This window comes from Helianthus annuus, chromosome 5, assembly GCF_002127325.2.
Source record: "Helianthus annuus cultivar XRQ/B chromosome 5, HanXRQr2.0-SUNRISE, whole genome shotgun sequence".
Classification (NCBI taxonomy): domain Eukaryota; kingdom Viridiplantae; phylum Streptophyta; class Magnoliopsida; order Asterales; family Asteraceae; genus Helianthus; species Helianthus annuus.
Genome location: NC_035437.2, coordinates 146,293,341 through 146,309,410, shown reverse-complemented (window position 1 = coordinate 146,309,410; position 16,070 = coordinate 146,293,341). Strand labels below are relative to the sequence as shown.

The 16,070-nt window shown below is 38.4% G+C and overlaps 1 protein-coding gene across 6 annotated transcripts; it reads right to left on the bottom strand.

The window, feature by feature from the left end:
* Positions 1–587: 587 nt before the first annotated feature.
* On the bottom strand, positions 588–5,375 carry LOC110941431 (cyclin-T1-3). 6 transcript variants are annotated; one of them, XM_022183071.2, is made up of 9 exons: positions 5,202–5,375; positions 3,820–4,114; positions 3,471–3,552; positions 3,261–3,389; positions 2,996–3,171; positions 2,761–2,912; positions 2,101–2,348; positions 1,828–2,055; positions 588–1,161 (listed from the first exon to the last, which is right to left on the bottom strand). In XM_022183071.2, the coding sequence occupies exons 2-8, from the start codon at positions 4,032–4,034 to the stop codon at positions 1,864–1,866; spliced, it is 1,194 nt and encodes a 397-aa protein (XP_022038763.1). In that variant the 5' UTR covers positions 4,035–4,114; positions 5,202–5,375; the 3' UTR covers positions 588–1,161; positions 1,828–1,863. The 6 variants fall into 6 exon arrangements, with proteins under 6 accessions (XP_022038763.1, XP_022038760.1, XP_022038761.1 ...); XM_022183068.2 differs by having other exon boundaries at positions 1,828–2,348; XM_022183069.2 differs by having other exon boundaries at positions 1,844–2,348.
* Between the last annotated feature and the right edge of the window lie 10,695 nt (positions 5,376–16,070).

The following is a 16,070-nucleotide window of genomic DNA, read 5'->3' as shown; positions in this document are numbered from 1 at the left end:
GCATGTGAGTTAGTCGTCGTAAACTTGAAACAAAAAAAGCAAAAGCTGTGTGGATAAGCAAAGGTGAATCAGTTGCTACACCAACCTTGTAAGTATCAACATATCATATCATGTAGACCATATGTCTCCATGAAGCAATGACAACCCGACCAAGTTATCTAATTATTTAGGGAATCAAATTGCTTTCCAAGTTGTTTGTGCAAGTGCGCGGTTCATGCGGGTGGTTCAGAAATCGTTCAGTTTTTAGGAGGCATATAACAGAAAAACAAAGTAGCATATTCACAAGCAAGTTAAGAAAGACCAATGAGTTATTCGGTTATTCCTTCAAACCCCATATAAATTCATAAGTTGAATTGAGAACACAAATACATGGTAATTCAGACATCAACAAAAGAGAATGGTGAAATACAAATTCTACACAGTTGACAGCGTACAAGATTACCAAGTGCATACTAATCATGGCTGTGAAACATTAATTTCACAGTAATCACTGCTATGAGATGTTTACTACTTTTAACTCTATGTTATCCTAGATTCCTAGTGATGTTGAGTCTTATCCCTAACAAATAAAACAGAATTGCAGTGAATGAGTGAAGAACTAGGTATTTAGATGATTCAGAATCTGAATCATAGTGAGAAACTTCATCAAAAAAAGATATTTAAGAACATATTGGCGCAATTCAAGTGGTTGAAGAACCTAATTAGGAATACAAATACGGCATACCTTGAAGAGTAGAGGAGCAAGTAGATGAGTAAGATGATTGGATAACAGATCGATGTGATTCAAGAGAAGGTAGACGAGCAAGATGATTGATGATTCGATGATAGCTCCTTTGCTCGGCGACGTCCTAATAAATCTCCTCCACTTTTACCGATAGCAGAAGTGCAGACTACCCTTTTGTCTATTGGTCACCTCTACGGATTCACTCCACGTCTTTCGTTTATTGATCGCCTGTACGGCCCCACTCATGGCTCACCATGTCGCATCTCGTGTGTCGTAGTCTAAAAGATTTCATTCATTTCTTCTCCAAGTGTAAGGGCATTCTAGTCTCAGCGGTTACCTTTTCTTTTTTACATGACTCAAAACACGTGCCTTTCTTGACAGACAGGAGTAAAGCAGAAGAATAGTTCGTCTAAAACATTTATACGAGTTGATTCAGGCTGCATATTATCGACAACGTGTCAAATGTAGAAAAATTAGCTGAAATGAAACAGGTCAGCAGATAACAATGCCAAAAAAGCTCCTACATTTACATGCTTCAAATAATCTATTCCCATTTAAAGAAAATAACCTTATCATTCTAACTATGTGACACACACACACACACATATATATAGGGTACAATTGGCCTTAACGTACGAGCATACGAGATGAGAATATAGCATGCGGTTTTTGCTTACACCATGTGGATTTATTGGTTTATAACATGCGGATTATGGGGTTATAACATGCGGGTTTGTGGGTTTTATAACATACGGGTTTGTGGGTTTATAACATGCGGGTTTTATGGGTTTACAGTACAGTCACATATGATAACTCTCCAAAAAAAAAATACGAAAAAAAAAAGTTTACAGTACAGTCCAACCCGACCCATTTTGAAATTTGAACTATAACATAATTACACATGTATCCAGAAAATCTTAAGTGAGCCACACCGTAACAGAAAGATGAATAAATTCACAAGTAGCCATTCAGATTTTTTTTTTTTTTTTACTTTTGTCAGAAGTAGATATCAATAGAGTTGAATTTCTAAAAACTGGTAAATACATATGCCTAAAGAATGATTATACAGAAATTAAATGTTCAATCAATGTTTCCATACTTACAAAACGATAAATTTACCCTTAGGTAGCAGCAATACTTCAAATCTTCCTTTGCTTCTGAGGATACGTAGATTGTAACACGATGCCGTTCTCCAACTCTCTTTCTATCCAATCTTCTCCATCATTTACGCCTTCTTCTACACGCGCTCTTTTCATGGTCTTATTTAAATTCCTGTTCTTAAGCTTTTCTCTGATTTTATTTACATCTACCACCCCAACTGAATTAACTACCTTGCAACTTGAGCTGACATCTACCACCCCAACTGAATTAACTACCTTGCAACTTGAGCTGAGATCAGACTTAACTGTAACGGGTTCGCCATCCTCAACGACACTACCTCCACTACCTGTATCACTCGTCTGACGATTTGTTGTTTCGCGGGAAGTATCCATTTTCTTTACACAATTAGACGTTGGTTTTATGATTGGAGATTCGGTCACTTTCTCTTTTTTCTGTGCTACAGTTTGGCGTTGACTTTGACTTTGACTGTGTTCCCACATACTCGTCATCTGTTGGATGACATCTGAAACGAATACGAAGAATATTTGGATGTTAAGCATTTATAATAAACATATTAACATGTTTATTTATCTTTGAAATGACTTATCCATTGCCTACAAGAAATAACAAAATTTAACATACAAATTAAATGATTTTCAAAGTATTATAAAAGAAAATGTCTTAATAAAAACTTTGGAGAAACATAAAAATAGATTAGAAGATTAGGTTTATGTGAACACTATTAATTAAAAAGTTTAAAATTATGACTTAAACGTAAACATCTAATAACTTAAACATGAACACTATAATTGTGTTCCAAAAACCGAAAAAACCGAACCGTTGCTAAAACCAAAAAACCCGAAACCGAACGGTTTTCAAAAACTGAAAACCGAACCGTGCACACCCCTACTCCTAGCACATGGCAAGGAACGTACCTTCTAACAGTTTAGGTGAAACGTCAAACTCCATCCACCAAGTCTTCCCTTTCGATGTCGGCAATTTCACCTTCATAATCTTGGAAGCAAGAAACAGCGAACCCGCAGCGATATAATGAGGCTTGTGCTGCAAGCATAACGAGGTACGAAGCCTACACGGATAAAGCATCAAACTCGGCGTATGTGGTTAAAATACACACACACACTTTCGAAGACACATTTGTGTATGGCATACCAGTCATTCACAAAATTCCATGCGACTTTTACAAGATCTTTGTGCGTAACATCCAATCTTTTAACGGCGGCAACAAGTGACTTGTATGGATGTTCGATATTCATATCGAAAGCAAGAACATGCAAGAGAAGTCTTTCCCCAATTAAAATAAGTTGCTTTTGTTTGTCGTATATCTCCTACAGTGATATAAAACAAGATGAGAATTTACAAAATTGATGTATACACTATGTATTCAAGATACACGTAAGGGATGTGCCAAACATACGCGTATTCTCCTTGAAGCTGACGGGTCCCACTTGTATATTAACTTATAAGCCACCACAACAAATTCATTTAAACATCGTGGTGTTTCTTCAGATTTGCAAGCAAGAAACATGCACACAGATGCAATTGTCTGCAAGAAGCAACCACTGTTAAGTTCTACCGAACCTTTGTATGAGAAACAAAAAAAGAACATATTTAACGAAACATTTACCTGCCAATCGTTCTTTGCATGGGACTGGCGCATATAAAACCGGTGGCAAAACATCATTGCAGTTGCGATTGTTAGTTGGGGTCTGAAATATGAAACATTAACCAATTGCCATTTTAGCATGTAACAATATGACATAATCTCTTAAACGTGAAATAAAAAACAGATGCAAACGAGAGAAAAAGAGAAGCAGTACGACCTAACCAAAAAAGCCATCAAGTTACCACATCAAATGTATCAAACTAATTGGTTGCAAAAAAGCATATTATATAATATTAAATCTTTTCACACTTAAAGAGTTACAAATTTCATGTGACTTTTCACAAGATGGTAAAGGATAACAATAACTTACACTTTAAGCTCGATACCAAGCTCTTGCAGGAAAGAGCAGTACATCTTTCTCAGATGTTCTTCGTGCTTGTAATCGATGCCATCAGACCTTGAAGGACTATGCAATTCAATTTCTTTTCTGCTGAAATACCACTTGTGAGTAAGAACCTGAGATGCTTCACCTGCATCTCCTGCAACTTCTTTACGGGAGGCATCACATTGCATCTTGAGCGCCATGCTCGTGGCTTCCACTCAAATGTTAGTGACTTACACACTAACTTTGTCACTTTATTCTCCTCACTCCCTATATGTATAATCTGCAAATAAAATGTGCATTAAAGATCTTGATTTTTGTTTGGAAGTAAATATAGAAATCCCTACTTGTGAACATTTTATAGAAACAGATAAATCATTAAATCATGCCAATGTCACAATAGTCTACCCTCTTAAGGTAGGCCTGCAAGCGAACCAAATGAACAAAGACGAGGGCATATTCGTGTTCAAACAAACAGACATAAACGATTGTAAATAAACGAACGTTCACAAACATAAATGAATGAACAAAACAGGCGTTCATGTTCGTTCTTTGTTTAATTATGTTTGTTCGCATACTACATAAAGAAACTTCCCACTGAAACGTTCACTTGAGCTGTCGGTTCGCTTACAACAGACCTACTTAGACCACCCGTAGTGGGGGGTTTTGGCGTTTTTTTCCCTTAAAAAACGCCCAATAATACCCCGCAACCGCCCCCCAGAGGCGTTTTTTATGGTTTTTTTGGGTTGGGCGTGCTTAATAAAACGCCTGATTGAAAAGATGGTGGCCAATGAAATATTTTAGATGGTCTTTTTTTTAATTCTATTACACCCCTTTAAACATAATGTCCCACAATGCCCACATCCCCCATACGCCCATTTGTGAAAAACGCCCCATAATGCACCTTTGCTGACCGGGACGACACATGTCGCACAATGCCCATGGGTGGGGGCATTATTCATGCTCCCTCCACTACACATGGTCTTAAATGCTTCTACAGATGAACACCTATTGTAGACCTAGATTTTAGCCAATTTTCCCATATACTTTCCCAAAATAACAATGCATTAATGGTACAGATCCAAACATAAAAAAAATCAGGAACATATTAATAAAAAAATCACATAAAAAACGGAATTGTAAACTGTTACCAAACTAATCTTCAACCTTCAGAAGACAGACGTCATAAATCTAAATCTTAGCATCAGCAACGGAGAAATTGGTAAAAAAAAAAACCCTATATATAATCTAATATCGATACAACATACTAACACATTAATGTTCGCGTAGATGCGTATAGAGAATTGAACATAATCAGCAATCAAACAGCGGTGAATAAGGGAAAAATCATAAACGAAGATAAAACGTACATTGAGTCAACGACTGAAGCAATTAGTGTTGAAAATTGTTTGAAAGTGATGATGTAGAAGCCACGAAGCTTCAGTGTTGTTCACCAAAGTATAGAAGAGAACCCTAGTTTCGAAGACTTTTGACTTTGTGTTTAAGAGAGAGAATTGGTCCTTAGATATTTTATTTACACTTTTGCGTCGGCTCAGCAATGAATTTCACGGTGTATTCAAAAATCAAGAAAAGAAATTCATGTTATTGTTAGAAACACAAAGCGTGGTTAAAAATAAAAAGAAAAAAAATTTCACATTTGAGTCAATTTGATTTTAAATAAAGTTTACATTGAAACGTAAAAAAGCGTATGAAGTTGTGGTGGCTTGATTTTGAAATTTAGTACTAACTAGGTTTAAAAAAGTTCGTCGCGTTGCGATGAATTTCTTTTGTTATTTAGTCTGTGCTTACATGTGTTTTGAAATCACTACGAGCGTGTTGCGAACAAAACTGCTGACAAGAATAAAAAGAAAATGTAGAAAAAACACTAAAAAGATAACCGAAAGAAAATTAACCAAAAAAGTTGTATGGTAACGATGTTGTTCTTATGAAACCCGTGGTCAGAGATGAGCAAATTGTTCTGGGTACCGGTACCAAATTTGCCGAACCGAAAGATCTTAAGTACCAATTCGATACCGACTTTTGGCGTTCCTGGTACCGGTTCACTACCGTTTTTTACCTTCATATACCGGTACCGTAACCGGTATTTTCGGTATCAGTACCGATTCTGTATCGGTTGGCACCGAACTCATCCCTACCCCTAAAACTAAAAAAAGAAAAAAATTAAAAATTGAAGAAAATCAACAAAAAAAAGTTGTACAATACCGTTGTTCGTACGGTAACCATGATCAGGGATGAGCAAATGGTACCGGGTAGCAGCACTGAATTTACCGAACCAAAAGATTTCCAATATCAATTCGGCACCAACTTTTGACGTTTTCTGTATTGGTGCCGGTTTTTACCTTCATGTACTAATTCCGAACAGGACTGTCCCGGTATTTTCGATACCAGTACTGGTTCGATACCGGTTGTCACCAAGTTTATCCCAACCCCTAATATTAAAAAAAGGATTAAAGTTAAAAAGTAAAGAAAATAACTATTATTGTAATATTAAAATCATTGTTGGTTCCAATCCTACTAGTAATATATAGTAATTTCTAGTAGTTTGTTATAAAATATAAACTAGTTTTGTAAAGTTTTAACCCTTAGTTATAATTATTTTTCATTAAAAGTGTGCATATGACATTTATCATGGGAAAATTACCTAAATGTCAGTTGACCAATCAAAATTACTAAAATGTCACTCTCCTGCGTCCATGGACGGACTCCTGCCACATGGGATGCGTCTGTCTGTCAACTTGAAGAGTCCATGAATGAGAAGCTTACACGTGTCAGACAAAGGTGATGCGTTGACGACGGACTCCTCCCATGTACTGGGTAGATTCCTCCCATTGTACTTGGCAGACTCCTCCCATGTACTTGGCAGATTCCTCCCATTGTACTTGGCAGACTCCTCCCATATACTTGGCAGACTCCTCCTATTGGCTTGGCTGACTCTTCCCAACGGTTTGGCGGACTCCTCATATTTTGGATGACTCCTCACATTTCTTTTTAATTCTATCAAGTATTTATATCTATTTAATATAACATTATAACATAAAACATTAGAACATAACTTAAAAATTAGAAATATAAATAAAACATTACAACATAACTTAAACATTACAACCTAAAAACGTGACATAGCATGTTATTAAAAAAAGAAGACACTCACTTAATTTGAAACATTTTTTATGTCATGTTTTTTTAATAACATGCTATGTCATGTTTTTAGGTTGTAATATTTAAGTTATGTTGTAATGTTTTATGTTATATTTTTAATTTTTAAGTTATGTTCTAATGTTTTATGTTATAATGTTATGTTAGATAGATATAAATATTTGATAGAATTAAAAAGAAATGTGAGGAGTCAGCCGAGCAATGGAAGTAATCAGCCAAAATATGAGGAGTCCGCCAAGCCATTGGGAAAAGTCAGCGGAGCCAATGGGAGGAGTCTGCCAAGTATATGGGAGGAGCCTGCCAAGTACATGGGATGAGTCTGCCAAGTACAATGGGAGGAGTCTGCCAAGTACATGGGAGGAGTATGCCAAATACAATGGGAGGAGTCTACCAAATACATGGGAGGAGTCCATCGTTGACGCATCACCTTTGTTGGATAGATAAGCTATTAAACCATCTTTGTACAATACACATTATCATTATCTCCGATGACAATGTTGCAATACGTGTGATATAGACTATGTAGCATTTATGTCTAGAGAACATTTATTAAAATCTCCGTTACCTTGATTATTTGATTTGAGATTCTTTTACAACAAATTTCAATATCATTCATCACCCAAAATTGTTTTAAATGGTTAGTAAGCTATTAAACCATCATCCAATACCAAATTTAAAACATCACCCAATTAACCAAAACAGAAAACTAAGAAAGAAGAAAAAAACAAAACAAAACGAAAAAACAAATGCAGCTCTTAATTCACCCTTTCAAACTGCACCTATTTGTTCCATTTCAAGTTTCACCTCTTTGCTCGACCTTTGATCCATAGAAACGTGGTTGCTTACGTCTCCCCAAAAATTGCATCAATGTTTACTTTTTTTCCCTCAAATATACTTTCATTTATCGCCATAACCCGCAACAAGTTGCTAAATTAATGAGTTGTATGTAAACTCTTTTCCATTCTTCGATTGGTGCTTTTGTGATATTCCAACATGTCTTTCATTGAGAATGCAAAGATTTGTTGGATTCTACACCACGTGCTTACTGTTTGCCATAATATTGACACCACGAAATGTAACACTCTAACCCGTTTTATCTAATATTTTAATAAAAACGTAGATAATTAGGTCTCATATTTTTTAAACATAAAACATAGAACTTATACGTCTGGGTTAACTGATAACCCAAACGAACCGACATAACGGACTATACACTTAATTACAGTTTAAGAACATTAAGGTTTTAAATTGAACTTTGTGGGGCATGATCATGCTTCATCCTTCTCATGCTTGTTTCCAAAAGATCGGGGTTTCAGAGTGTTCGGTTCTTTACGTGCTTGGCCATTCTTCCGTCCGGTTCAAGTCTAGAGAAAACCTATCATAAACACTAAAACCCATTAGTGTTTAAGTTAAACAGTCAATGTGGGTTAAAATGACGAAAGAAAACAACTCTTTGCTGAAACAGGGTGCTCCCACATTGCGCGACGGGTAACCCTTTATTCCCTATCACCCAACCGACCCATTAGGAGGCATTTCACACTCTAAAACATGCCTCCCACTTTATTACCAACATACTTATAACACCTCAAAAATTCGCGTCCTATAATGTATTGACACGTGTCATAAGCTAGAACGTGAGAAAGAATACTGTAACACCTCGAAAATTTTCGACCAATAATGCATTGACACGTTTCATAGACTTCCGATATGTGAAAACATACTTTAGAGGGACTAAAGTTGACAAACAGTGAAAACTATGGAACGTAAGGGTCCAAAGTGTCAACAATGGATAAATAGACTCCATAATAACCCTACGTGGTGTTTATAACCCTAAACGGATAGATCATGGATCATACGAAGCGGAAAATGCACGAAAGTGAGGAATTACAAACTACAGGGACTAAAAGTGTCAACATGTTGAATTTATACCTCTGAGTGATCTTTTGGCAGCCCCGAAGCTTTGTAATGCTAGAACATACTCACTAGAATATGTGGTAAAAATTTCATGAAGTTTCGTTATCGTATGAGGAAGTTATGGCCAAAACCGTACTTGAGGGGTTAAAAGCGTCAACGTCGAATTTCATGACTTTTCGGGTGAGCGCAAAGTTAACCGAGGACACTACCATGTTGGTAAATGTCCCAAGGTTCTTAAAAATCAAGTTTGAGGGTCTAAGGGTCAAGTTAAGTGGCAAAAACCTCGGATGCAAAGAGCAGGGACCAAACTGCAAACATTTGAAAACTTTCGTGACTCTGCAGACCCCAAGCGGCCCGCCTGGGGCCTTACGCGGGCCGCGACCCAGTGCCCAGCATCAGTTTTCGCGAATTTCAGTTTGTGGGTCGGTTTTGTGAGTTGATAACAGCTTTTTATCACCTCCCAAGCCCTCCAATCGAATTACATGCAATATGGGACACCTGTGGCTCTCTTACAACATCAGAAACACCATAAATTCAGATCAAATTCCTCATTTGGGGGCACTTGTGATAGTAACCAAGAACACTTACAACTTTCAAGAATTCACAAGAGCTATTCTGGAGCTTTCTGGACGACAAGGCACCTTCATAGTGATATCTAAGCTTCATTAGGACTCTTGTAAGCATTCATAACCCTCTCTAATTCGTTCTAGCTTTGATTATTAGCCGAAAGTCAATCCGTCATAGTTATAGTTTGACTTTTCGATTAAACGAAAATGGCTCAGTCATTTCTCAAATTGAAAGTACCTACAAGTTGGTATTTATGTGGGAAACAAACCCTCAAAAGGGTATTCTCTGATTCCCACTCTAAGTATGCTATTTGTCGAGTCAAAGTTGTTCTTAAAAAGTCAACAGAACTGGTTTTTACAAAATATAGCATAAATGGTAATGTAGGTGACATGCAATCAGTTTGATCATCAAAAATAACTTTATAATGAATGTAAGAATATGTTTTATCATAATCAACTCGACAATCTTTAGTATAAACTCGGATCGGAACCGAAAGTCTTATAAAACGACTTTTTCTTTGACTCTCGATTCGGATCCGTGCATGCATGTTGAGATCCGCATTAGAGCTTATTTTGAACCATTTATATTTATGATTAACCCTCTGGAATTTTACAACTTGATTCCATGCTTAACCGATTCATATGCATGTTTCCGATTTATGCTTAAAGTTGACTATTTTGCCCTTTTTGTTATAAAACGTGATTTTTGGAAAAATGAAAGAGTAGAAACCTTTATTACTGATTTATAAACTTGCACCGAAAATTTGATATCAGTTGGAGGTCCAGATTTCGAGTTATGTCCAATATCGTAAAACTATAGCTTTATGTTAAATAAACGGCGCATTTAGCGTATAACCTATTTAAGGCCACGTTTTGATATAAAACTTTTTACCCACTGATGTTATATAATATTTTGGGATTTTTGAAGATTTTTATTTAATTTTTGGCTGATCGTATCATAGGTCTCTAAGTTGATTCGGTTAATACCGGTTTTGACCTTTTAAGCCATAAAATGAGTTTTATGCATCCTTTTGACCCCAAACCTTTTTCTACTGATTTTATTTGTTAAATAAATAATTTTGAGCATTCTGGAAATATAAAAATCTCAGCTTTCTTTTGAAAACCCGGAAACGGCTCTAAATCGCCTTTCTAAGCGTTTTTAACGCATAGTATGCGTTATACCCATATTAAACATATAAGGATTATACCTACTGATGTATTTAGCATATTTTTATAAAATAACAGTAAGTATAAGTTTTTGAACTCAGATTTCCAGTTTTGACATTTTTAGCCCTTGTGAAATTACCAAAATACCCCTAAGGTGCATAGTTTGGTTTTAAATGATAAGTTTTGTATATGGGTCATACCCTACTGTTATAATATGTCAAATTAAGTATATTTACTGTATAAATCAGACCTGTAACTCAGATTTCCAATTTAACCTTTTTATAATCTTTTAAATGACCAAAATGCCCTTATAAGGCATAAATGTAGTTTAAATTCATTCGGGGCATAATGGAACATAACTTGCTGATATTATATCATATTTAAAGCATATTATCTCAGGGAACTTGCATATGACTCTTTTGGCTACCCGTAACGCTCTTTTAGCGCTCGGTTCGGTTTATGTAACTAGTTTGCATAAATTGACCGAAACGGGTCAAACGTTATCATTTTTGTCTCAAAATCCAGAATGTATTTAGTATACCCATATTATACAAGTATTCAAACTTGTCGGGTCTAAATCACAATCTATCCGGTCTTCGCTTAATCGTGCGCTTGAACCGTATCGTCCTTAAAACTAACCGGTCAAGCTTAGGCTTAAATAAAAGACCCGTTAGGAATCTAATAGGTTATTATAAACCTTTGTTCCAGAATAGGAGGCCCAGTAAAAGCTACCCTCACTTGCCAATTGTGATTCATACTTACTCAGGTAAATACTTTTAACTTATTTTCCCTATACGGGCTTGGGGTAAGGTATATAAAATACCGCTTGGTCCGGCATCGAATCATTTAATCGTATAGTGGTTGAATTCATTTAGATGACCTTGTTTTGAATGTGTTTTGTTACTTGAAGCCTTTGGGGGGTTAATGACCATGTCCCGGATATCCTTGGCATCATCTTACGAGATGGCCACGACCTGAGCACGGGGTGTAGGCGTACACCCGTCAGTGTATAACTCTATATTGTGGTGTGTCTATTAATCTTTAACCCGTTCTACGGATCGGGCTACTGAACGCGGAGTAACATGTAAATCCATTACAAGTTTATATTGCATAATTATCCCAAGTTATAAAAATATTTTATGCCATGTGCATTTAAATCAATTTTCAATCATTTTCAAAATGAGTCAGTTAATTTGTATTTACCAGTGTAAACTGACGTATTTTCCCAAAAGGTTAAGTGCAGGTACTACACGTACTAGGCTGGCTATCTCCTAGAGCGTCCACAATAGTCTCGCAAGCTCGGACGACAATAAAACTGTTGAACTTTTATCTTATTTTATTTGATCCGCCTGTGGATCCGTTTCAACTACTCGTGATATTTAATATTACATTTTATTTAAAGTTGAAATGAATCTATTTCTGCTTCCGCTGTGCATTATTATATTGTGTTGTTTGTCTATGATGATGCCAACTACGTCACCATACCCCCACCGGGCCCACCGGTGACACGTGGAAATTGGGGGTGTGACAGGTTGGTATCAGAGCCAACTCTGAGTGAATTAAACACTAGCCTTTGTGTTTAATCTCAGTTACACAATTGCACATTCCTCGATTCTCGAGTCTAGACAAAGAACTTAGGAAATATTCAAAATTTATTTTATTTTCTAACTTTGTCTTATATATTTTGTTGTGCCACTTGTTTGATTTTTGACAGGTTCAAGATGCCGCCACGTGTAAGAGGAAGGGGACGAGGAGCATTCGCGACCTCACATGATCATGAAGCAGGGCCTTCGCATAGGCGAACCCCTTCAGGACCCCAAAACACTGATGCCCGAGATCTTTGGAGATCGTTCGCTGAACCCGCCAGGCACTCAACATCACTGAGTACCTCACTTTCCCTACCACACTCTTTTGGGCCTCATTCTGAAAATGAGCCCCACAACTCCCATCAATCCTACATTCCTCTCCACCAATCACCTTTTGATTACCCAGCACCTGTCTATCAGGGCCTGTACAACCCTGATGATTACTTGGGAGAACCAGTGGGTCATAACCCACTTGGACCTGAAGACCACTTCCCGGGTGGCAACGAGATGGAGGTCGATGAGGATACCGATCCTTCCATGCCACCGTCCGGTACACCGAACCACCCCATCGAGATCTCTGATGGGTCACCGTTTTTGGGATCACCTTACAATGGTCCCGACAGTTACGAGGAGAGATTCCAGCAGCACGACTGGGTGTATACCCCTAGCTACCATAACTCTCCCATGCACCAGTCCTGCCATAACTCTCCCTTGCACTCCCAGCAGCAGCCTCAGCAGCAGCAGGACCCTTCTGAGGGTTTCTGGCGTGACGTGGTCACTCCGCCGCCGCCACCACCTCCGGTTTTGCCTCCTCCGCCTCAGAGGCGAAGGGGAAGGAACGCCCGGATGTCCACACGAGGAGGGATACGCATCGGCACCCCTCCGCATTCAGGTAGTAGCCGATACTCGCCCCTTCATGAGGAGCCAGAGATGGGAGAATCTTCGCATCCCGTCTCAGAAGTAACATCTGCGCCAATCGCGCCACCACCACCACAGGATTTTGGGAACCCAATCCCCGCTTACGCTAGCGCGGCCGCATATAATCCCTTCGAGCCGACTTTTCCCCCAGGTTATGACTATACAGGGGATCCCTACTGGATAGCTTCGGGCTACAACCCTCTCAATCAGGAGGGTGCTTTTGGAGGTCCCTGGGCTACGGGACAATCAACTTTTGGATACTTATCGCATGGATACCAGCAGCCGCAGCCTCCTCAACCACCGCAGTATCCGCCACCGCCGCAGGCGCCGATGATGTCGCCACCGCAAGTTCAAGAAATCCTCCAGGGGATAAACGATGTGCGACGTGAATTGCGGCATGAATTGCGACAAGATCGCCGACATAACCGCGGGATGTTTAAGAAGATGGTAGACTTGATCAAGGGAAAAAGCAAGAAGGATTATTAAATCCTTTGTTTGTTAGCTTATTTACTCATGTCCCTGCGAGGACATTTATTCTGTACCCTGCCTCTGCGTGGGCATATTTCCTTTCTTGTTCTACCCCTGCGTGGGTATGTTTGTTTCTGTTTGACCCCTGCGTGGGTTTGTTTGTTTTGTTGTTTGTTGGTTTAGCCCCTGCGTGGGCATGTTATTTGAGTAAAAGTCTCGTTTAGGGCAAACTGGTACTAGTCTATTTTATTTAAAATGGTTAATTTAAGTTTTTCATTTTATCTATATGCATGAATATAATATACAAATGAATGGAAAATATCAATTATTATTTTAATTTACCATTTTAATATGAATCTTAAAAAGGTAAAACCTAGCTTGAATGTCATATTAAGGACCTGGCCAATATGGTAAAACCTGTTTAAAAAGATTCAATTCTCTGTTGACATCTGTAAACATGTTAACATTCTTGACTAGCGTGATTCGAAAAATCACACATGTCACCCTTTTAATAAATTGTCCAAAATTATATTGTATACATGTCTGATTATGACTTGATGCCTACGGGTTATGACTAATGTCATATAAAACAAAAAAGCAGCCGTGGTTTATAGACTCCCTGCCAAGCAAAGGATTATTTGTTTTAATTATACAATTCTAATCCTATAAAAATTCTAGATTTAAAATTTAGAAGTTTGTCCAAGCGACTAGGCCTATTGCGCCAATATATATATTTCATTCTATGATAAAGTTGCTAATAAAAGTGTTGAATGAAATTAAATAAATTAACTAATATGGCTTTTATTACCATGGTTAATAAATCGTCAAGAACGATAATACTGTTAGGTTTCTAAATAGACCTTGTCCTTACTTTTATGTAGCTCCTAAAGCTACATGGCCAAGTCGGAAGAAACAAACAATCATTCTGAGGAAAACCCAGATAATACTAAGATTCATGTAACTGGTGCGGAGCTACAAGCACTGGTAGAAAATGTTGTTGCCAAGGCCATTGATAGGCAATTCAGGGAATCGAGCGGGACTCGAAGTAGGACCCGAACTGTACCTCATTCCAAATCCAAGAATCATTCTGAGGCTCATAGCAAGCCGCCCTCTAAGAAAGACGTGTCTAAGAAAGAGGAGCTAAAGAAGGATGATGAAGATAATCACTCCTCTAATCACAGCAGTGTTCCGAAAAAGGAGATCAAGCAGAAGCATGAAACGCACAGCAAGTCCTGTACGTATAAATATTTCGTCTCATGCAAACCCAGAGATTTTACTGGGGAGAAAGGAGCGGTCGACTGTATGACCTGGTTAGATGAGATGGATACGGTTGTAGATATCAGCGGGTGTGCTGATCGGGACGTAGTGAAGTACGTGTCCCAATCATTCAAAGGGGACGCACTAGCGTGGTGGAAATCTCTCTTGCAAGCTGCCGGTAAGGCCACACTTTACAGTATGTCATGGGATCAGTTTGTAGCCCTGATCAAAGAAAATTTCTGCCCGCAACACGAAGTTGAAAGGATTGAGTCAGACTTCGTATCCCTGGTGATGAAGAATCTCGACTGCCAGGCATATCTCACCACCTTCAATACTCTATCTCGATTGGTTCCATATTTGGTAACCCCAGAGCCGAGAAGGATTGCCCGTTTTATTGGGGGTTTGGCACCTGAAATCAAGGCAAGTGTTAAGGCATCGAGGCCTACGACGTTCAGATCAGTAGCTGATCTATCTCTCTCACTCACCCAGGATGTAGTCAGGTTGAGAGCTCTTAAGAGCTCGGAGGAGAACAAGAGGAAACGTGAGGACGATACCTCACGGAGATCGGAGAAAAGACACCGAGGGAACAACGACCACAGGAAAGGGTCGGGATCTAAGAGAGATTGGCAACCATCAGGGGATAAGCCCAAATGCAAGACCTGCAAGAAACACCATTTTGGGAAGTGTCGTTTAGAATCAAAATCGCAGTCTCCCATGAGATTCTGTGGAATCTGCAAATCTGCAGATCATACGACTCTGAAGTGCAAAGGTCTGAAGGATGCAACATGTTACGGTTGCAACGAGAAGGGGCACATCAAGTCTAATTGCCCAAAGAACGCTAAGAAAGCCGATGATGGAAAGAAGACCAATGCAAGAGTCTTCAAGATGGACGCTAAGGAAGCGGTTCAAGATGACAACGTCATTACAGGTACTTTTCTTGTAAATGATGTTTTTGCTAGAGTATTATTTGATTCAGGAGCAGATAAGTCATTTGTAGATGATAAGTTCTGTAAGTTGTTAAACCTACCTGTTAAGACCTTAAATGTGAAGTATGAGGTGGAATTAGCCGATGGAACCATAGAAACCGCCTCAACTGTTTTAGATGGATGTGTTATATCCATTAGGAATCATTCCTTCCCACTATCATTGCTTCCCTTTAAGCTAGCTGGATTCGATGTAGTGATAG